The 23,921-nt window shown below is 36.9% G+C and overlaps 1 protein-coding gene across 1 annotated transcript; it reads right to left on the bottom strand.

Moving 5' to 3' along the window:
* Window positions 1-131: 131 nt before the first annotated feature.
* Window positions 132-23,691, bottom strand: LOC121414110 (ADP-ribosylation factor-like protein 13B). The gene is made up of 10 exons (XM_041607172.1): window positions 23,544-23,691; window positions 7,965-8,044; window positions 7,230-7,300; window positions 6,418-6,667; window positions 5,017-5,122; window positions 4,030-4,232; window positions 3,273-3,405; window positions 2,433-2,769; window positions 1,653-1,898; window positions 132-357 (listed from the first exon to the last, which is right to left on the bottom strand). Exons 2-10 carry the CDS (start codon window positions 8,021-8,023, stop codon window positions 266-268), a joined length of 1,497 nt encoding a protein of 498 aa, XP_041463106.1. The 5' UTR covers window positions 8,024-8,044; window positions 23,544-23,691; the 3' UTR covers window positions 132-265.
* Window positions 23,692-23,921: the final 230 nt, after the last annotated feature.

Raw genomic sequence — 23,921 nt, 5'->3', positions numbered from 1 at the left:
TTGTAGATTTTTAATTGGCTGTGTTTTTATCATAGTACTTCCAAAATTCATAACACATGGTTTTTCTTAAATGCAAATTAATAATTTTGTTTTTATATTAATATAAAGATGATAAAATTTGATAAATTGACATTTCTCCCCCCCCCCTCCTCAATCCCTTTCTCACTAAATCTCTCTCTCTCTCTTTCTTTCTTGCTGTCTCTCCCCTCAATCTCCTGGGTCCAATATAAATAATAAGTCACTCTAAGTTACTGATAGATTTATGTCACGTCATGACATCATCATCATCTTCGATGTTGGGCTTCAATGTTGATCTTGACCTAAGCTCTGGAAGTACCTCTTTTCTTCTGTGATTGACTGGAAAGAGAAAGAGAGAAAAGGGTAAAGGCAAAATCAATTTAAGTTAATAGCTCCATAGCATCCAATGCACAAGAACCGAGATGTACCTCTAAAAATAAAGGACCGAATTCACAAAGGTGGTTTTGAAAACCCAGGGTTGAGTCCATGGTTTATGTAGATTTCCTGTATAAATTACGCTTAATTTAGCGCGTATAAGGCGCTTGTATAAAAAATGTCCAATGCTGATGCGCGCTTTTGTCACAGTGCGCCAAACTGACGCCTGTTACCATGGCTAGATCCGCTATTTTATTCTTGAGTCCACTGTTTGAAGAGTGGACTCATTATTCAAAACAGTAGACTCGTGAATAAAATAGCATGGATAACCATGGCAACAGGCGTCAATTTGGCGCACCCTGGCAAAAGCGCGCATCAGCATTGGACATCTTTTAATATATGCGGTAAAATAAGCGTAATTTATACAGGAAATCTGCATAAACCATGAACTCAATTGTGGGTTTTCAAAACCACCTTTGTGAATTCGGGCCAAAGAAACAGATGTTGCAACAAAAAGTATTTGCATGAATTTATCATTTATCTTCAAATTTGCAATAAATTATCGATTCCAAATTTGAAATATTTGAAATAATTTTTCGAATTATAAAATCAATTCATCTTTCTATTGGTGAGATGTTCAGAGGCAATTGAATGCAAAATTGTGATACTTATGATTGATACCGAGGCTAGAATTCAGCACGTTGAGAAAGCATCCAATAAGGAGTATGCACAAATAGGTGCTAAATTAAAGTCTGTCACTAAGTTGACTTCATCAAGGAACCGCATGTTTATGAAAATTACTTACTAAATTGCGGATTAATCAATTCAAAACAGTGAGCTTGAAAATGATGGAGCCTTAGGAACAAGCTCAATTTAGCACCATGTGATAAAAGCATGCGTTTGCTATTTAAAGCAATAATAGTAATAATAATAGTAAGGCATGTCTTTGTATAGCGCATATCACATGCTATAATGTCCCTATGCATTTTAAAAGGACTGCTATTATTACCCTGGCTTTAGCGAACGTTTAAAAAATGAAAATTTATGCATTTTATATTATATTTATATGAGCAGCTGCTCGTTTATGACTATCTTTCTTAGTCTTTAGTGGATTTTCCCCCGTACTTCACCAATATTTTCCATTATTTTTTCTGCTATTTTTACAACTAAATTTTCTTCAGGGTGAACTTTAACTAAGAATAATCAATGCTTGAAACCTGCATAAAACCATGGTTTCAAACCAGTGTAGACTAACTAACCTGTACTTGAAGGCACGAGAGGGTCCAAGGACGGCCTCGGGCTGGACTGTTCTACTAGAGGTGCAAGCGTGGGCTTCTGTGAAGATTTGAAGAGATTCCGGTGGCCAGGCGCTTGGGCCCAGGACGGGGTGGCAAGAGGAGTGGATAGGTGGGAGGGTGCTAGCTCGTCGATACCATCCACAGGCATCGGGGCAGTCTTGTTCTTCTTGATCTTCTTCTTTTTCTTCTTCTTCTTCTCTTCACCATCTGAATATAGACAGAGGAGCATGACAATTCAATACGTAATTCACAGCCACAAACTGAAACCGGGTAGAGGTTAGTACCTTATTTTATTTTGATCTTTGAAGGTTTATTTTATTTGAAAAAATGTCCTCCAGATTGCATGTTCAACATGTATTTATAGCTTACAAAGTATGAGAAATAAAATTAACCTGCAAATTTACCAAGTTCAGATACCACTTCTCAAATTCTTTTACAGGCCTTGAATTTCATTATTTCTAGGGAAGGCCATTTTTCTGTATGGTACATTGTAAATAATGTACTGGTAATGAATTGTTCCAAGGCACCAAAAATATAATACACAGACAACTTAATTCTTGAATGTTTGCTTGAATACCTTCTCCTAGAGGAAAGTGGTCTGAATTTGCAGCCTGAAGACCCCGACTGGGACTTGGGTATCCACAGTTTCAATTTGGGTCTGTGCATACAGACTAGTGAAAAGTAGTAGGAATACAACTGCAAGCTGTTCAGAAGACTGGCACATTAAAGTTTGGTACTCACTGTTTGAAGGTTCCTCTATCAGGTTCTCCTGTGAGCCTATAACCACCTTCTTTGACTGTCCTTCGGGCATGGTCCCTGCTTCATCCTGTCCACTTGGCTTCCCATCACTCAACACGTCAGGACTCAAGGGACCACTCCCCGACGTCCTGTCGCTGCCCCCATCCCCATTACTCCTTACATCTTGAATGTCTCCCTCTACAGTCCCAACGCGGTCATTGACATTGTGCGACGATGATGACTCGGTCATCGCAATGTTCTCCTTTGATTTGTTATTGTTTCCTGTGGCGTTTTCCAAATCTTTCTTCTTTTGCTTCTCCTTCGCCTCTGCAGCTTCTTTCTGGAGATTGAAAATTCATAGAGATGAAATTTCTTGATCACTCAAACATGGTTCAAAGATTTAAAAATTTGTTTGGCTTTACGGTCTTTCATTTTATTTATTTTCCACAAATCAATCAAAACATAAACAGCACTTTTTATAAATGCAAAAACAGCAATCAAAAGATTTGAATTTAAAGTGGAAGGACCTCAAAATCATGCAAATACAATACTGACAGCAAAATGGAAGATAAGCAAATAGCTCCCGTGACACAAAGGTTAGCGATAAATTGTACGCTCGATTTTCATGATCAATTGTACATTGTAGTCAATGGAATCAATTGTAAAAAATGTCTACAATCATTGCTAAGCTTTGTGTTACTGGCCCCTGGAGAAATAGTTTCCTTTGTTAATATACCATACAATTTAGTTCTTCACTTCATGGATATTCAATAAACGCTTCATCATTAGAAGTTTCATTTGCTGCTTAATATCAAAAAAGTAAATGCGATACCATTGCCTTACCTTTTTCTGTACAAAGTAACCATCGTTAACTTTCTTGAATGGGTCCCCATCGGCTACATCTGCCTCACCTTCGTCTTCTTCCTCTTCCGAAGGTAATCCTTTGGCCTTTCTCTCTTCCTCCTCTCTCTTTTTCCTGGATGTCAGATGAAATTTAGCAAAATATATTAAAGTCCAGCACAAATTTTCAAGATTTTACAATTTACTCCTCTATTCTACATGTATGTACATTACAAATTAAACAATACTGGAGTAGGCTGACATGATTGGTCTAATATGAATTTGCAATTTTGCACACTGTAGATCATGTCATCACGTAGTTGTATTTTATTTGTTATGCCATCACTATCATCTTAATAATGATGAACAGCATTTGTATAGCGCCATTTATGTGTTGAAGAAAAAAATCAAAGGGGCCATCATCATCACCACACCACCACAACCAATATCATCATCACCAACAACACCGTCACCATCATCATCATCATCATAATCATCATCATCATCACCACTATTACCATCATCAATCTCGACCACCACCACCATCTTCATGGCCACTATCACAACCAACACCACCACCATAACCATCATCACCATCATCATCATCATCTAATCGTCGTCGTCATCATCATCACCATCATTACCATCATCAATCACGACGACCACCAAAACCAACTTCATGGCCACTATCACAACCACCACCATCATCATCGTAATCATCATCATCACCGTCATCCCCACCACCACCATCATCACTGACCTTGCTTCCTTCTCCTTCATGACACGCTCTCTCTTCTCCTTCCTCCTCTGCTTCTCCTCCTCCCTCTGAGCAGCGGTGTCTTCCTCCACCCTCTTACTAATCGTGGCCCAGTCGTTGCCGATCCCTTCCAGGAGCCACAGCATCCCCTCCCTGATGGACGGGTCCATCCGCTTGCCGATGCCTTGCACAGCAGAACAGGTTTCCTGGAGAAAAGAAACAGAGGGAATAGGGGATCACTAAATGGGATATAGAGTACATGTACACAAGAAAACATGAAAAATGCATCAATCCCTTGTGGTTCAACCGTTCAAGGGTGAAACTAAAACCTACTACCGGTATGTTCTTGGTATATGAGGAGCATGTCTCTTTTACAAATGCTCAGATTGATAACAAAATCGATGGGACATGAATATCTTTTAGCAGACATGGAAGCTGTGACCCATCAAACAGCCTTGATTTCCAACTTTAGAAGAAAACTGTGACAGAAAATTATCTTTCGGAAGGAAAACTATTATTGCTGACAAGTACTGGACTCATATCTATTAAGACTTCACTGCTATATCTACGCATGCATGCCATTCAGCTGGCAAAATAAGTCAGACTGCCCCAAAACAGTCTGATGAAGAGATGTTCTGTTCCGGAAAAGAATGCTTACTCTCTGGATAAAAATGAGACAAAAATCATATCTTTGTGCTTGTATCACTCAAAGAATCCAATCATTATTTATTCTCTATGTTTGCATTGCTGAATATCTCTACTTAGATTTGTTTTATTTTCACACTGGACTAAATCAACAGTCTCATATACATGTAACTTTCAGGCACTTATTTATACAGATCTATTATGGTTAAGCCATTAGACTCATATCTATTCAGGATTAAGCTTTTGGGAAAATAAGTGAGATGTGTTGTGTTGTCTGCCAGCAAAAAAAAAATCCACTGAACCAAGTCGAAATGAAAAAATATATGTGAGAAGTGAATTAATTACCACTCTGCAAGGGCATTTACTGTTCCTGACGATCTCTTCTAGATCTAACTGGTCACAGATATCAATCTCATCCAGCGCTCCCTCTTGGTCTTGTTTATTAGCAAGCCTGGAGGAGAAACAGAGACAGGTAGAAGGTAAAGACAAAAACAAACAGGACAAAAAAAAACAAATCATGAAATTATAGCAATGAACATGATGGACGAAACAAAAGAAGTAACCAATATCATGACACTCCTAAGGTTCTTGATAACAAATCTTGCATACAGTATAATGCGCTCAAATCTCATCATGAAATTTGTGTGTATGGTAAATTTACTGAAAAGGCCAGTTTCTTAAGGTTTCTTTTCTTCAGGGGTACAAAACTACTAAAACACATACATGTACCACTCATTAATATAAGAATTGGTACAAACCCTTAAAGGGGAAGTTCACCCTGACAAAAAGTTTATTGTAAAAATAGCAGAAAAAATAATAGAAAATATTGCCGAAGGTTTGAGAAAAATTCATCACATAATGAAAAAGTTATTAGAATTTCAATTATTTGATTTGTGACGTCATATGCGAGCAGCATTCCTACATAGCGAATGGTAAAAAATCAATGAAATGTCATTTTCTCAGAAAATTGAAAATGGTTTTCACTGTAACTTTTGTATATCAATAGACAAATCATTTCACACCCGATCATGAAAAGAAAATAAAATTAAGTCATCAGGAGCCATACAAAATTTGAATTTCATACATTTTATATTACATAACACATGGGGCAGCTGCTCGTTTATGACGTCACAAATCCAGAATTTTAAACTCTAATAACTTTCTTACTCTTTAACGGATTTTCCTCAAACCTTCACCAATAATTTTTACTATTTTTTCTGCTATTTTTACAACAAAGTTTTCTTCAGGGTGAACTTCCCCTTTAAACAATACCTCTGATGAATTTGGTTGTATAAGAAAACTTTACACTCCATATGAATCCTGTATTTTTACTAGTTTATCTGAATCAACACCATCCAGTGCACTGCTCCATATATGAGCATAGTCAATGACATATTAATACCAAAAAAAATATGACCTATCTTAAATACATCATTATATAAAGTTTCAGTGGTGCAAGAGAAACACATACACATATTTTGGTCTGGCAACTTCTCCATTGGCCTATAGATGTACAAAACTTCCTGTGCTCTATCATATATCTTTTGTACGGTCAATTGAACAATTCTTATTTTAATAATAATGATATTGAATAATTGCTTTTCTTCCTGGGATACAATAACATTTTACTTGTTTGGGCCAATATTACAGTCATCTCCTCAATTTGTGTCATATTCCATAAACTCTTGATAGATTATGTTGCATCCCCTTCTGAGCCATCCAATATAATACAACTATGGCACTTACAGGAGTATTCTCTTGCCGCGGATCTTTTCCTTCTTGAGGACATCCTCCAGACACTCCTTGCATTCCTGGAGCCGATCCTCTGCGCTGGCGTCCAGGACGTACACAACACCATGAGCCTCTCCGTAGTAGTTGGACCAGATGCCGCGGATACGCTTGCCCCCACCGAGGTCGAAGACGGTTACATCGTACTTGCCGAGTTTGAATTCTCCGCTCGCAAAGCCCACCGTTGGAGCGACCAAGTCCAGGGATTCTGACATGAGAACAGGAGTGAAATATAGTTATGAAATGAGATTGGTGCAAGTACATTGTAGCTATGGTGATGTCTCGTGCTGCTTTTTCTGTAAGATGATGACATCAAAAAAAAATGTAAATGTAAAAGAAATGGATGTGAAAAAAGATAAAGAAGTTGAATAAAAGGAAATTCAATATTGTGTTGAAATGGATCTAAAGAACAAAGAGGGAAACATATGTACAGATGGAGTAAACAAAGTAATTTGACTACTTTTTAATACCAGAAAGGGATTCATGTCGAGATGTTGAAGTGGTAGATTATTCATGAAAAATAGGGAAATGTATAAAAAAGGTTAATTCCACCTGATTTGACTAGTGCATCATTGAAGAAAAATAAAATTACCTTCTTCTTATGAAGCAATATTGATCTATATACATGTATATTTTTATAACACAAGAATATCTGAATATATGGATTCACATATCATTGTTATGACCTTTTTCAGGTATGACTACAGAATGGTTTGGATTTATTGGACAATGGTAAGAAAATAACTTTGAAATAAAGCATACAAATTTACCTCCTTGTACCCCTTTCAAAGCTGTTGTCTTGCCAGCGTTATCAAGCCCTATCAGAGCTAGAGTAACTTGCCTGTAAAAACAAAAAATATATTAGTTTAACAAGTGATAAGTGTAGAGCTTCCATCAATTTGACCTGAATGGATGGCTACAAAGATGTGCATACTTACAAAAAAAAATTGTTATGACATGCTCCATGCAAATTGTACAATTGAAATGCAGATCCTGTCTATGGATATTTTAGAATGAAATACACTGTGTAATTTCTACTGGAATCTGTTTTGCAAGTTTGCAGTTGTAAAATCGTTTCATTTTCCACCCAGTACAGTTGAGACAATTCCTGACCGTACACAAAACAGATCTTAAAGTTAAATGAGGCATTTCTGTCTGACCACTGTTCAATCTATGCATGTTAAACAGTTCAAAGTTTGTGACAAACAGCATACTACTTTAAACCATCCATGACATGTACGGGCGCAGATCAAGAGTCAGACTTTTACAGGGTGCAAATTGGTCTAAAAATGTTGAAAAGCCTAAAAAAGGTCATCAGTACATGATTCCCCATTAGATTTTCAAATTTTATAGGATAAGCCCACATCTTCTGCTACCCCTGTGGATCCATGCCTGATGCACATGTAGTTTTTTGCTTTTTTACAATAAACATAGAACCTATCAATATAAAATAAGTACTAGTAGATCTACTTAAATTTGTTGATAAATTTGTTTTTGCAACTTACTTGCGAGGCTCTCGCCTCTCCTTGATCCACTGAAAACAGCAGGCCATTAAGCTGAACATTACCTGCGTTTACAAAAACACCTGAAAGAAAAAAAAAGAAGCGTTAATAAAAAAAGTACAGCACGTATTCAAAGCTTGTGGTACAGGATGCCAAGACTATTAAGGGAGCAGTACCTACGGATGTTAGATGTTTGTTGTATGTATGGCTTCCCTATTTACTTATTTGCATTGTCCCTTGTCTGTGCATTATTTGTGTGATTCAATTAAAAGAAGACCTGTGACGACCAACGACTAACTTTACACGTTTACAAAACACATGTAGACACAGATATTCATTGAAACTTTGAATTTGACTGAAAATGGTGGGAAAAAAGTTGAACTTTGTGAGCGTATTTCGCACCTTACAGTACCTCATTTTGCGCAAGGACGGGTATCTTAAAAAGTAATTCATATCTTGAAAATCTGATAACATTGTAACAGATAAAGCGACCCACAATTACCTGGTGTTTTTAAGGTGAGATCTCCATTAAGAATACTGGCAAAACATCAGTAAATTTTGTAACCCAAGAAATCAACATTTTGAGATCAGAGGTTGTCAAACAAGTAAGTAAAATGTGATACCAACCATTTTATGAATTTGACATTTTACCTTACATCTGATACAATTATCTTACCCTTTTCTATAGTTTTCTAAATTATGGTCACCCTTTTTCTATGACAGTTTCTCAGCCAAGTGTGCAGTCTGTCTAGTCAATAGCCAAAGAATTTTGAGATCATAAAGACATCATCATTTGGTATGTACAGGAGTAAGGTAATCCTGATCCTGTAGATCTCCCAATCGTCAACAAAGTCATAACATGTAACAGAGATCGCCATACCAGCAGAACCCTTCAGTCTTGACCTATTTCATAATTCCATCACCTGTCCGGCGATTTAGACTTTTAGTCTAACATTGACTTTCTTAGGATCTTGCCTTCTTGAAGATTTCTGCCCCCAAGGGGGGGGTATACTTGAATTATAAAATGATACTTATGTGCCACACCAAAAATGAAAATCGGGGCTCTGGAACTAAACTTGGTCTTAAAATGTAGGTCACCAGAACTGCTCTAGGATCAACGATTGCTAAAAATGCAATCCTCTGGAATGGCATAAATTCGATATCGGAGCGTTGCATGAATAATCCTGAAATTGGTCATGACGTTTCTGCACGATGAACCAATCAGTGGCCTACGAATCACTGCGCAGAGATTTGGCTGTCGTTGAATGCAGTCAATGACAATTTGCCACTGTGCTGCGCTGAGTACATGTATGAGCAGGCACTAGATCGAGAAACCATAAATTTGAGGGTCTCAGCACCGGGAAAAGGGAATTTCTATGGCTTTCTAAATTGGTGATGCTCAGGCACAGAAATTTAGGCTGAAAATGGAGTCTTGATCACGGCACATAGATCTACGTATCATACATCTTTTGAAGTAACTATAGTTACCATGAACCGCGTTTCGTAGTGGATTTCTATTTTCTAACTAGTGGATCACGTGTGCTGGGATCTTACCTTTGATGTCCACAACACACGACGTCTATGGCTTGATTTTTCTGTACACAGCGGCATCTAATGAACCCTTGAGTGTTATTGACCTGCCTTGTTGTACTAGTGCCATTGCCAGTTTACCGTAGCCTAACTTGTTACATATCTAAAAATAGTTTCAGTAGGCCTAGGCCAGAGCCTAACATTAGATCTAACTTAGTACATGTATGTTACTTGTTAGACTCTAAGTTAAGTTAAAGTTAGATGGTCAAACAACTTTTTTAGGAACTCTGCGAGAAATTACATTAAACACATCCTGCCTGTGGGGAATCTACAACTAGGACTATGGTATGCCAATGCTGTACATAGCACACTTTAAAAAAAATCATTAAAATATCACTTTTCTGACCAAAATTACTAATTTTCATACAGTTGCAATTTATTTTTCATTAGTAACTTTTGAATAATTTTTGTATTCACCAGAGCGCTCAAAACCTTGAATTTTGGGCATAGTTTTTGCACGCCCTCTTTTGGTGGAAAGTAATATGGCAAGAAAATTTTCATTTTTCAATCTTTATTTTGAATTCAGAAAAAATAATTTAAAGAATTAAATTTACATAAGAGCCAAGTTTTATGATGAATAGCTGTAACATTTGGAAACTGATAGTGTAAGAAAATCAAGCATTTGTCCCACAGAAAGAGAAAATAAGCCAAACATTGCCACCCTTATTTTGCCACACATGGAGATATAACTGAGAACAAGGTTATATCATAACATAACCTTGTTCATTGAATGAGTGATTAACCATGCCACTTCATCAGTCATCTTCGTGAGAGTTGAGACATTCATAACTTATTAGTCCCCATCACAGTACTGGCTTGACTAGATCTAGAAGATCTATATCTAAATCAATGTATGTCTCGGATCACTCACACGTATGGCGAGGTTGGTATTGATAGTAATTAGTGTACTAGTCTCAGATGTAACAAAAAATAGCCAGATTCTTGGCGAAATACAGAATCAATCCATCCAAAAGCTTCATTATTGCCTTAAATGATGGTAAACATACCTCGCAGCAATATGTCTGGCATCTGGGAGAGGACTCAGTGCAAACTGCATAAATGCATCCTCATCTTGGCATTATAAAAACTAGCACAAGGAGAGAACCAACTGAGGACATGATTGCAAAAGGTCTCTAAACCTTTTATGCTCTCACTGGAGCTGGTGCTTTATATACAGGTGACCCTCTACCACAATACTGCGCAGCATTATGGAGTGTCCCCCGCATGCTCTATGGAGCCGCCGTCATTAACTTTACAAAGGGTATGTTAAAGAGGCTCAACCAGTCACAGCTTCAACTGTTCAAGCAGATTCTTGGCCTACCGAAGTGCCAGCGTTCTCGCCAGAAAAAAATTCACCCATGTCGGGGACTTGTGCTGCCACTCCCGGGGGTGGGTGCGGAGCGCGGAAGCGACGGCCTTTTCATCAAATAGAGACGCCAAGGAAGCCCCATTGTGGCGTATTTTTAAGCCCACACAAATGCACATAAATGCTAGGCCTGGGAGTAAACATCGATTGATCGAATGGTTCGATTGGCATGCCGCCAATCACCAATCGATTAGCAAAATTTACACAAATCGAATGTTCGGCAGATCCCGATTATGACATTGGGAGAACTCGAATACCCAAGTAATAATAACAAAATGACAAGAAAACAATGATGACACTTCATACAGGTTTAAAAATTATGTTACCGAGATAATTTTTCAAAAATAATCAATGATTGTATTACATTCACAGTTACACACCAACATGAAAGCGCTCCGAATTCTTTTTAATCCCACCCAACCTTGCCCTCGATTCACAAAATGAGTTCATTGTCTGCGTGCACAAAACAATAAGAAAACACACAACCAAGCTCACTTGAGCTGATTGGACCTTCGGATAGCCAATGAAACTTTTGGGGAAACAAAAAAAAAAGGCAGTGGTTCCCTTATCAGGAAAGGTCATGACTTCAGAAATAAATTGACCCCTCCCCATCTGTGTTAGTCCAGATTGGACCTTGTTGTTTGGAAGTGCCCTTTCCCAAAAGCTAACATAGAGGGCACATGTCTCCCAATCTCTAATCAGCGACAATCCACTCATCTTCGCTCCCCACCAAGGTCCAGTACAAAACTTTGCTGCATCAGAAAAGCTAAGCGTCAATCAAACAAGTTACACGGTAGGGGGTCAGGTGCCCTAGTCTCACACACCAAACAAGACACATTTTTACCCAAACAACTTCACCTCAAACAGGATGAAAAATGCAAAGTTGTGTGTTTTTTTACACTGTAATCATAAGACTTCGTGTTCATGCACTTAAGAAATATCTATTCAGCGCCTAATTTCTCCCTCGCCAAAAGATTCCTCCCATGAACCAAGTATTAAAGTTTGAATAAGTAGACTACACCAGTTGCAAGGAGACACCAGCTGGTAAACGTCTCTGGCTCAGGCAGTAATCAAGAGATGCTGACCCCCTCCCCCATCGTGGTCAATGGGCAGTGGAGGGTCAGGGGAAACCAGACCAGTGGCCTACAGGTACGACTAGTCTCTTGTACCAAACTTTTGCTTCCACTCAAATACAAGTTTACCCCCAAGGACGATGAAAATACACAGATGTGACCGATGTTCTTCAGAATGGACATATACCGCCAATGATTATTTGATATTCAAATTTTGTTCTATTGAAATGTTCTCTTACCCAATGATTTCATCCCTTGAATAAGTATTACAGTTTATATGACTAGACTACAAAAACCAGGACCCTGTGGCTTCCATGAAATGACCTCCTGACCTCCATGATAAGGGGCAGTCAATGGTTTTTGGAGCTATTAATAGCTCATGGTTTGGACGTGGTTTGTTATGCAGTCACAGTGTATTCCATACTACGGACATCCAGCTAGTTGCTATAATTATATAATAACATTCATAAAAGATCCTAGACATGGTTTCAAAAGAAAGTTTTAAAAACATTGTATAACATTAATGAAACAATATTTCCCTTATGTTAAACATGCAATAAACCTTATTTTTATTATGCCAAGCAGATATATTTTCCTAAATGGTATTTAAATATCTTTACCCATACTTGACATTAAAAAAACATTAAGACACAAAATGATATTTTTCTAACGATTTAATAATGTTACATAATTAATATGATTTTTTTTAAAACGTTCGATGTTATAACCATGATATGATGATAAAAAAGTCATGTTTGTTTTCAAAATATTTCGACAATTTTTTTTCATAATATTGTTCTGATTTTTTGATAGGAACACAATAACATTTTATTTTTATTGACATCTACATGTACCTTAATTGGATGTAAAATAGCATTTTCAAAAATGTTGTTAGAATATTACTAAACTTGAATTGAATTCTTGAAGAGTATTTTCGAAGTGTTTTCCAAAAAGTGTTTTTCAAAAATATATTAGAAACATCCTGAAGATTTTAACATAAATTGTCATTTTGAGAAACAAATTAAAACAGATATCGAGTTTATAATGTTAATACATGTACGTACATTGGATGTGATAATGAATGTTATGAAAATATGTTAGATGAGCTTTTGCCGTGGCTGTCGTCCGTCCACAATTTCAAAATGCTTCTTCGCCATTTCAAGTCCGCCGATTTCAATATTGTTTGCTTTATATTATTATGATAGCACTAGGTGGGGGATTCAAAATGTCTACACAGAATTTTGAAACTCATTTAATATGCTAATTTATGCGCATTTTTCAAAATTCACAAAAATGCATTCTTCTTTATTTCTGTTGACCAATTTTGAATTTTTGCTTCCATCTGGTAGAGCTTCATGAAGGTCACCAAACTTCTACACAGAATTTTGAAGTTTGGAGTAGAAAATTATCTATGCTAAGTGCGAAATTCAATCATAAATCACAGAAAATGCCTCTTCTTTATTTGTTGACTGGATTTCAAAACGCTGCTTAATTCTTTGTCATTTCAAGTATAATTTCAATTCAGTTTGCTTTATATGATAGCACTAGGTGGGGGAATCAAAACTTCTACACAGAATTCTGAAACTCATTCAATATGCTAATCTATGCGCATTTTTTAAAATTCACAAAGAAATGCCTCTCCTTCGTTATTTGTTGACCAATTTTGATATTTTGACTTCGTTCTGGTAGCACTTCATGAGGTGCACCAGATTTCTACACAGAATTTTGACCAGAAACATTTTTATGCTTATTTATGAGTATTTTTTAAAACCCACATAAAATGCTTCTTCATAATTGTTGATCGATTTTTTTTTTCCTTCCTTGTGGTAGAAACAGTGGCGTACCGTGGGTCACGGCATTGGGGGGGCACCAGCAAAATTTCGGGTCACTTAGGGAGCGCGCGAAGCGCGCTCAGTTGTCAGGTATACTGACTTAATAGAGATATTTTAAGGACATGCAGTGCCATCAAACGGATATGTATCTCACTGATTAAATAATGCGAGCGCGAAGCGCGAGCTAAAAATTTTTGATATTGAGGGCTAAAAATTGACATTATAAGCGAATTGTTTGTAATCATGATACTTAACCGTCTCGCTAAACAAATAATGCGAGCGCAAAGCGCGAGCTAAATTTTTTGTATATTCTGACCCTAAACAAGGAAATTTTAAGGATTACATTGTAGAATCCATTAAGAGTATAAATATCTCACCATAGTCATCTAATGCTATTGCCATCCTTTGCTGATTTTGTTAGAATTACATCTAAACACAGTCATGAAGCACCTTTTGTAGTCATGTAATCATGATTATCATACGCATCTTACTAATCAAATACTGCAAGCGCAAAAGCGCTAGCTGGAAATATAGACCTGATGAGGGGCATTCTAAGGGTTGTTTGTAGAAATTCTCTAAGACCCTACGTATTTGACTAACCAGATGATGCGAGCGCGAAGCGCGAGCTGAAATTTTTGTATATATTGACGACAAACATGGATAATTTAAGGACTATAGTTACGAATCCATTAAGTCAGAGTATACATATCTCACCATAGTCATCTAATGCGAGTGCCAAGCGCTTGCTGATTTTGTTAGAATTACATCAAAACACATGGAGCAGTTTTTGAAGTCATTGTAATCATGATTATTATACGCATCTCACTAATGAAATACTGCGAGCGCGAAGCGCGAGCTGAAAATTTAGGAAATCCAGACATGAAGAGGGGCATTCCAAGGCTTGTTTGTAGGAATTCAGTAAGACCCCACGTATTTCACTAACCAAATGATGCGAGCGCGAAGTGCGAGCTAAAATTTTTTGATATTCAGATAAAAAAAATTGACATTTTAAGGACTGATGTTAGGAGTTCATGAAGAGCAGAAATCTCACCAATCCACTAATGCGAACGTTAGCACGGACAGGAAATGTTTTATATTAAGACCTTAAAATAGGGCAATAACTTTCAGTAGTCATGAAAAAGAAGAATATATCACTACTTAAAAGAATAATAACTCTAATTGCGATGAAATATATTATTTTGTTGTATATTGATTTGAAAACGGGAGGCTTTAGTACAGCAAGTCTATATATCTCGTTAAAAAGTCTATGCGAGCACCAGGAACAATGAAGACACAATTAAGCAAATAATGTTTCATAAAGTTGTGAAAAAATGCTTCTTATGTTATATAACATAATATAATATAACACTATGATAAACAACAATTTCTTCTTTCCCCCACTACGTTTCTCTTCCTTTTTCCCTCTTTTTCTCCTTTTCCCCGTTTTTTTTTTTTTGGCCAGCCGATTGGGGGGGCACGTGCCCCCCCATGCCCCCCCGTAGTTACGCCACTGGGTAGAAATTTATGAGGTTCACCCATTAACTTCTGCACAGAATTTTGAAATTTTCAGTAGAAAATTAGTTATGCCAATTTATGCGAAATGTATTCATAAATCACAGGAAATGCTTCTTCTTCTTTATTTGTTGACCGATTTTGACTTTTTTCCATCTGGTAGAGATACATGAGGTTCACTAAACTTATAGGCTACATCATTTGTTGATCAATTTTAATTTGCTTTATATGATCACTTTAGGTGGTGATACAAAATGTCAACACAGAATTTTGAAACTCATTAAATATGCAAATTTATATATTTTCAAAACTCACAAAAAAAATATGCATTCATTTGTTGAACGTTTTAAAAATGAATCAGAAACATCCTAATTTTGATATTTTTATGATATCATTTTTAAAGGACAAGTCCACCCCAGAAAATTGTTGATTTTTAATAGCGAAAAACTCTAACAAGCACACTGCGGTGAAAATGTCATCAAAATCTGATAGTTACTAACTTTCCATTAGTTTTAACAAAAGAGATATATGCTCAACTCGGACATGCAAATGAGAGAGTTTTATTGATGATGTCCCTCACTCACCATTTTTGTATTACATGTATATTGTTTGAATTATAAAATATATGTCAATTTTTTTTAACAGATTTGACAATAAGGACCGAGTAGATCGAACCAATTGTTAAGTCAATGGTAATACCATATGTTCAGGGAGGAACAAAACTTTGTTTCACAAGACAACAGGGATATAATTGGAATATTTAATATTTCATATAATAAAATACAAAGTTGAGTGATGTCATCAGTCCCCACATTTGCATACCGTCCAGGATGTGAATAAAACTGTTTTATGAACATTGTAAAGCGAGATTTAAAAATGTCTTTCTTATTGTGCATCTGATTTTGATTTAATTTTCCAGTATTCTTATTTTTTCTCATTTTATTCAAATCAACTTTTTATGGGGCGGACTTGTCCTTTAAGCAACAGATAATTATCATGCAATGGGTGTCGAAACAGAAAACTTTCTCACAAAATTATGATAATACATTTTTTTTTTTCAAATAACAACATTTTGAAAAAAAAAAGGTTTTCCTGAAGTGCGAATGAATGTACAACACACATTACTATACACAAAACTATAATGAGACATGTCTTCTAATTCATAGACATCACCATTAATGTTAAATCATATATTATATCTATAATTGCACTGCACTTTCCGCCATCATCTGGTGTTTACCAATGCGAAATGATGCTGATATTTTTTCGAGTTATACCATATTTTTGACTTGTATTAAATGTAACATGACAAAGCTTGCGTGCGCTTGCGAAATCTTTTCTATCCAATGAACGCCCTTATATTTCTCTATTCTTAAATTTAAAGGTATAATATCTACTGAAAATAATAAAAGAAAACATTTTTTGATGTGATAGAATAATTTTGATTGGCACATATACTTTTTTATATGAGAGCGCCGCTAAAACCACACAATTGTGACGATGGTACAACGTTGGAATGTAGTTTGTTCCTGGGTTGTTAGATAAATTACGTTATGCCAACGTTGGGAAAACATTCAACATTGGGAAAACGTTTGGCCATCTGGACATATTCATTAACTAGAGAATGACCAAAATTTCAGCTTATATAATATACGTGATTATGTTTACGTACCTGTTTAAAGTTTCACAAATGGAGCCTGATTAACATATAATTTTCAAGGTAATATATGGAAAATGTTATTCTGCCAGGTATCGGAAAGTTGTCTCATAAAGGAATCAACAGGTTTCAGTGGATAGGTGAAGATATAGAATGATATTAGGTTTAAGATTAGGATAGGATTAGAATGGGATAAAATATTTTATCAGTGGGATAAAGTCGGGTGAACTTCACCTTGAAAGTACATGGCGGGTTTTGATGAGTTCAAAGTCAAAATATAGTATGCAGTCCTTTGGTATGATAGCATTTAAGGTAGGCTATGTCCATTTGACCATTTCACACAGACACTTATTAATGTCAATGTGTGTATTTAGTGAAATATGTATACATGAATGTGTAATAATACATCAGTCAAGAGGCTTCTAAAATTTGGAACACATTTTCTGGATGTTTAAAGTTCATTGACCTTTTTCAGTTAATAATTTGGATGATTTGCCTTAATACTTAGCAGTATTTTCATCCCCTCAGAATTGTAGGAAGTGGTTTTTTTTGTAATAGTGCTAACAATGTGTCAATCTGGAAGAAATGTCAAAATTAAGACATTGCAAATTTATCAGATTTTTATGTTTCAACCTTATCACACAGGTCTATGACATGGTCAAATCTATATTTCAATCATTAGAAAGTAAAGTAGAGTATGTTAGCTTTAATTTGATACTAAGTTTGTAGGTTTAGGCCAAGTTTTGACAAAAAAATTGATGTTTTCCCAAAATTTGCACAAAAAATGCATTTTCCCAGTACAGGCGGCGCCGCTTCCGGCACCACCCCTCATCACCTCTGGTGTCCTGACTAAGTTCTATAAAGTCTACAGCAATGAAACTTTCCAGGCTATTGCCTTATTAATTCAGCTTTAAAATGATACTAAATTTGTTGGAATAGCCTCTATGCTTTTGAAAATAATTAAGAATTACTATAGCACGTAGCCAAAATGTGTAACAGCACCACTCTTTTTTTTTGGGGGGGGCGACCTCATGACGCATGACCATATATATATATATATATATATATATATATATATATATATATATATATATATATATATATATATATATATATATATATATATATATATATATATATATATATGTGGCCCAGTGGATTAGTCTCCAGACTCTGTTCAAACAGAGGATTGTGGGTTCGAATCCCATGCAACCATGGCGTAATTTCTTTCAGCAAGAAATTGATCCACAATGTGCTGCACTCAACTCAGGTGAGGTAAATGGGTACCTAGCAGGAAATTATTCCTTGAAACGCAGCGCGCGTATAATAGCTGCACTGCTAAAGCCAGGGTAATTATGCTGCATATACTGTAGAGCGCTTAGAGACTTCTGACACAGTAAGTGTTAAGCGCTATATAAGCAAGTATAATTATTAATGTCAAGTGAATGATTTAAACATTATTCTACATTACATATGTAACGGTAAAAAATACTTGGGGGAGGGGGCATTTTAGAAGAAAACACAATTAGAGCCGTTTTTATTACCATGGAGACATGTTCAGTTTTCCAGCGAATCTCTTTTTCAGCTCAGGGCATGGTTTCGCAATTAATTGTATATTCGTTTAATAATGTGTAATTCAATCACAATTCATTTTCCTTCATTGATATCACTTATTAAATGATTACTGAATGCACTGTTGATAGTTAGATCTAGTTGCTAACTTATACAATTTTCCATCAAATTGAATAGCTCAAGGAAGGATGAAGTTTATCAAATTTGAACAGAATTGGTAGTTGCTGGAATTATTTATATCATTTTCGATCTCTTGATGATGAAAAAACTTACTTGATTTGGTCCATCACCACGTCTACTCACCATTCCGTTTGTGACCATTTTGTGTCACATCGGTCTAATATAATAATTGCTTGATTTCCACTTTATTTTCATTCATTTTGCACAACACTTAGTCTAATTAGACCAAATGGTAAATGGACCAAATGGCTATTGGCCAACTGGTTATTAGACGGAATGACATCAAACTAGACCATGTGGTGAGAGGACGTATTGATGGTAGACCAAATAGAAAGTTGGCAAATGGACGAATTGGCATTTAGATGAATGAGAAATACTATAGGACTCCAATTATGGAGTCCATACATTCAGTGCATGTATGAATTACATTACACTGACTGCCCCTTATCATGGAGGTCAGGAGGTCATTTCATGGAAGCCACAGGGTCCTGGTTTTTGTAGTCTAGTCATATAAACTGTAATACTTATTCAAGGGATGAAATCATTGGGTAAGAGAACATTTCAATAGAACAAAATTTGAATATCAAATAATCATTGGCGGTATATGTCCATTCTGAAGAACATCGGTCACATCTGTGTATTTTCATCGTCCTTGGGGGTAAACTTGTATTTGAGTGGAAGCAAAAGTTTGGTACAAGAGACTAGTCGTACCTGTAGGCCACTGGTCTGGTTTCCCCTGACCCTCCACTGCCCATTGACCACGATGGGGGAGGGGGTCAGCATCTCTTGATTACTGCCTGAGCCAGAGACGTTTACCAGCTGGTGTCTCCTTGCAACTGGTGTAGTCTACTTATTCAAACTTTAATACTTGGTTCATGGGAGGAATCTTTTGGCGAGGGAGAAATTAGGCGCTGAATAGATATTTCTTAAGTGCATGAACACGAAGTCTTATGATTACAGTGTAAAAAAACACACAACTTTGCATTTTTCATCCTGTTTGAGGTGAAGTTGTTTGGGTAAAAATGTGTCTTGTTTGGTGTGTGAGACTAGGGCACCTGACCCCCTACCGTGTAACTTGTTTGATTGACGCTTAGCTTTTCTGATGCAGCAAAGTTTTGTACTGGACCTTGGTGGGGAGCGAAGATGAGTGGATTGTCGCTGATTAGAGATTGGGAGACATGTGCCCTCTATGTTAGCTTTTGGGAAAGGGCACTTCCAAACAACAAGGTCCAATCTGGACTACATCTGTGTGTGTGTGAGGGAGAGAGAAAGATAAGGGTGGGAGCCGGAGAATTCCTTTCATGCTTCAAAACAATAATGCAACCTTTTTTCTATCCCCCTCACACAATGAAAACTACATTCCAACATGCGCCCGTCTTCACCGGTACTTTCTCGACTAGTCTCCAAAAATAGACCCAGTTATACATGTAGGTTCAAATGATAAAAAATCACAATTTTAATAGGTATTTCAAATTAAATATTTTGCAAAATATTTTTTTTGAAGTACATGTGTAGAATCGTGGGCAGTGCCACAATTGGGGGCGGGGACATGATGTGGGCAAGGGATGAAATTGTTCAAGAAATGCTCCACCTGGGGTCAGTCTCAAAGAATAGTTCATGAATGAGTTGTTTACATTTTTGGGCTGGACTTTGGACTCGGCCGGCTGATCTGGGCTGATTCATTCATATGCAGGGGTGTGGCACTTGGAGGGATGCATGCATAATACCAGAGTACCAGCATGGATTTAGGAAGGATTTTCATTGGAACAATAAACTGAAAGTTTAATCTCATTTCATGTAGTTTCTTTTGATATAAATATCATGGAGAAGGGGAAAAGGTCCTACTTTCATTTAGGGTAAACATGTGACTTTGATGAAGATTTCACCATAAAGTAGGTCAACTATTGTGACTTAAAAGACCTGATTCCCGACGAACAATCGAATCATTCAATTATTTTTTCAGGAAATAATTGAATGGTAAAAATGACAATCGTCCCAGGCCTAACATCCATGCACCATAGCGGTCACGCACAGTTCTCAAACTCCTTTGCTTTTCGTTCATTGTGTGCAGAGAGGGCGGGATAAAATGACAAACACAGTACAACTCCTTTGCTATTCGTTCATTGTGTGTATAGAGGGCGGGATAAATAACACAGTACAAGTACATGTTCCTTGTACAATGCATTTATTCCAAGTTCCACTCCTAACATATATCAGTAAGCGCAGCTACCGGTAGGTCATGGAGCATAGCCGGTGTGATGTGCGGGGCAGACGGGGGAATAGGCAACGGAACAACCGTACCGTGCCGTCATATGCCCGCAATAGCAGCCGCGAGCTAGCTGGGCGCCTTGCCACTTTCCTAGCCGTAGTAGGCCTGTAAGTGGTCTTAAGTTGGTGGGACTTCGGCGCAACCCGATAAATGAAGTTGATATCACTAAGATGAGTTCATGGAGTGTATTATTTTTTTCTGAATATTTCCATTTAATTTTTCCACGCATGTCGCTGAAATTTTACGCATGGTTCCACTTGGTCTCCATTTCCGCACGCATGGTGTTTGCACCATGCGTATTATACACTGGCGAGAACGCTGCCGAAGTCTGAAGCTGATGAATCGGTACACCTTTTGACTGGACTAATACCTATCAGTGCGCAAGTGGACGTTGTGAAGCTTCAGTTGATAGGACAGTCACTTGACCTCCCTCACGAACACTTCGAATATCGCACCTTTCTTCATGCCCTCTCCATGCAAACGGTCACAATCAGAGCCTTGCAAACTATCCTTGTGAAGTATAACCTACCAGACACTGGACCCAATTCCTTACTGCCAATGGAAGAAAACAGTAAAAACGGCAGTAAACAATGTGGTCATACTTGAAACCATGGAGGCAATCCAAGCAAAGAAAACGCTCTCATTCTGGACCTCCATCAACATTCAGAACCCCTACCACTTGTATCCGCGCTGTGGCAGCTTGAGATTTCTCAGGCAAGCAGTAATTGTCAGAGCACAGCTACTTAGCCAGACATATCCAGTGCAAACAAGACTTGTTAAAATAAAGAAGACCACAATTGTCGAATGCAGGCAAGAAAGAAACAGAAGATGTTGTCCACTTTATACATGTATCATCACTGACTGACAAGATTTCTGCAATAAGCTTAGAAGCAAACGCCTGTCAGATAAAATCTACTCTCTCTATGATACAACCAAAGGAGATGCATTCACAACAGCGGTGTTACTCCCAATAATGCTCTCTTTAAATTAGACTTTACATCACCTCCCAACTAATTTATTGTGCTTATTTTAATTACATTGTCATTGACTTTCCTTTACAAACTTCATATTAGCTGTATTACATCTCTCTCCTCTCTGTAATTAACTACTGATGGACATTCTTTGTGCAGCACCTTGCTGTTGATGTCCGATATAAGCAGAGGAGGTTATCCATACTTATTTCTTCTTCCATCATATATCCCTTAATTATATCATATTGTTGTTAGTTTATTAGACTTCATAATTGTACATTCAAGCAATGTATTCTATTCTTTTTAGTGTGTTTTTTGTCATTGATTAGTTTTAGTTTGTCTATTTTTTTTGCTTTATTTTTGTTGCATTTTTTAGTTGTTTTGTTTCTTTTGTATCTTTAAAGATATTACAGGTACACACTGAATACTATTTAGTCATGTACTTGAAACAAAGGAGACCCTAGCCTTACAACTACAAGCCCTACTTTTTCAGGGGTTCTCCTTGTCTTTCTCTCAATACGTAATTACCATATGGGCACTAGTATTCAACCCGGCATAATTCAAAGATTTTGACATATTCCCCAAAATATTTAGAAATTGGGAATTTATCTTAATTTCGTACCTTTATTATTTCCAGGGTAATCTGTTGTCGATATTTTCTTTATCAATCTGTCGACTGTATGCGCGGAGGATCGAATTATGCCGCGATGGCCTTTTGCACTGAATGGCACTAGTATACAACCTAGTGAGGATAGATAGCAAATCTCAGAAGGGTTTAGATTGCTAAACTAGAGCTAGATTTATGTAAGTCTCTGGCTTTGATTAATTCCCTGTTTGGTCTCCTCTCAAATGGTCTAGTCCATAGTCGGATGGGAAAAGGGCAGATTGAGAGACAGGACCATCTTTCATCGCTAGGTTGAATACTAGTGCCGACGGGTTGAATACTAGTGCAAAAAAACATTGCTGTATAATTTGATCGCCCGCGCACACAGTCGACTGGTTGAAGAAAAAACTAACAGAAAAAGAATAGCCAGCATTTGCTCTTGGAAATAAGACGGGTCTGAAATTCAGGTAAATTCTATATTTCTAGATATTTGAGGAAACTCTCCAAACAGGTAGAATACTGCCCCTTACGAGTTACGGACTTAATTACTGTAGATCTAGTTATTTGCTGTGTTTCTTTTTTTCTACTGACTACTGTAACAATGATTTATGGTTAATTGATTTTCATTTGTTGAATGTGAAATCACACTTGTAAGATAAAATGTATGTGCAGACAGAAAGACGAATAGGCCTAAATATCTTATCTTATCTAAAAAAGAAGATGGCCACAGAAATGCACAGGCACAGCACAGCCGCTAGCCGCGACACCCATGGCAGCATGCATGTCACAGGGAATCCGGCAGCCGCTATGGCCGGCCTAGCTGTACGTCGTCTACGTCGCCGTAACAATCCACATTCAATTCATTCGATTCAACACTCAAATTTCAACAAAAAAGAACGTTTTCCATCTTAGCTCAAATAAATCAGACAAATATGCTCTTAAAATACAATACATACCTATGTTATATCTTGTTCCCTTATAAATAAGTAATAAAATCAGTGTAGTTTACATCTTCGAACGAAGGAAAATATCTAATTAGTCACTGATCACTGCATTTCTCATATGTCGTAAATATGTTTTGTTACCGCAGCAACTTGTGTGTGTCTACGTCTGTGTGTGTACGTGTGTATAGCATTCATCTCTATCTCATACGTGCTCACACACTTCGTACTCGTCCTCTGTTCGTCAATTTATGGCTCCTGAAAATTCGCTTAATCTTCCTTTAAGAATATCGTCTGGAACACAATATCAGACAAAATTGTTAGAATTTGGAGTATGATGTTTTTTGCACCAAAATCACAATGAATTAACATCTTTCAAAACATTGACGAACG

The sequence above is a fragment of the Lytechinus variegatus genome, chromosome 4 (assembly GCF_018143015.1).
Source record: "Lytechinus variegatus isolate NC3 chromosome 4, Lvar_3.0, whole genome shotgun sequence".
In the NCBI taxonomy this organism is placed as follows: Eukaryota; Metazoa; Echinodermata; class Echinoidea; order Temnopleuroida; family Toxopneustidae; genus Lytechinus; species Lytechinus variegatus.
Note: the sequence above shows the minus strand (reverse complement) of the source record. Positions and strands in the feature narration are given on the sequence as shown.

Excerpts from the sequence above, each read along its gene's own strand:
- LOC121414110 (XM_041607172.1), bottom strand. The coding sequence starts at position 8,023 with ATGTTCAGCTTAATGGCCTGCTGTTTTCAGTGGATCAAGGAGAGGCGA. Across the intron at positions 5,123-6,417 it reads CGCGGCAAGAGAATACTCCT|GCTTGCTAATAAACAAGACC; the intron begins GTAAGTGCCATA and ends TTTCTCCTCCAG. Across the intron at positions 2,770-3,272 it reads GTTACTTTGTACAGAAAAAG|AAAGAAGCTGCAGAGGCGAA; the intron begins GTAAGGCAATGG and ends TTCAATCTCCAG.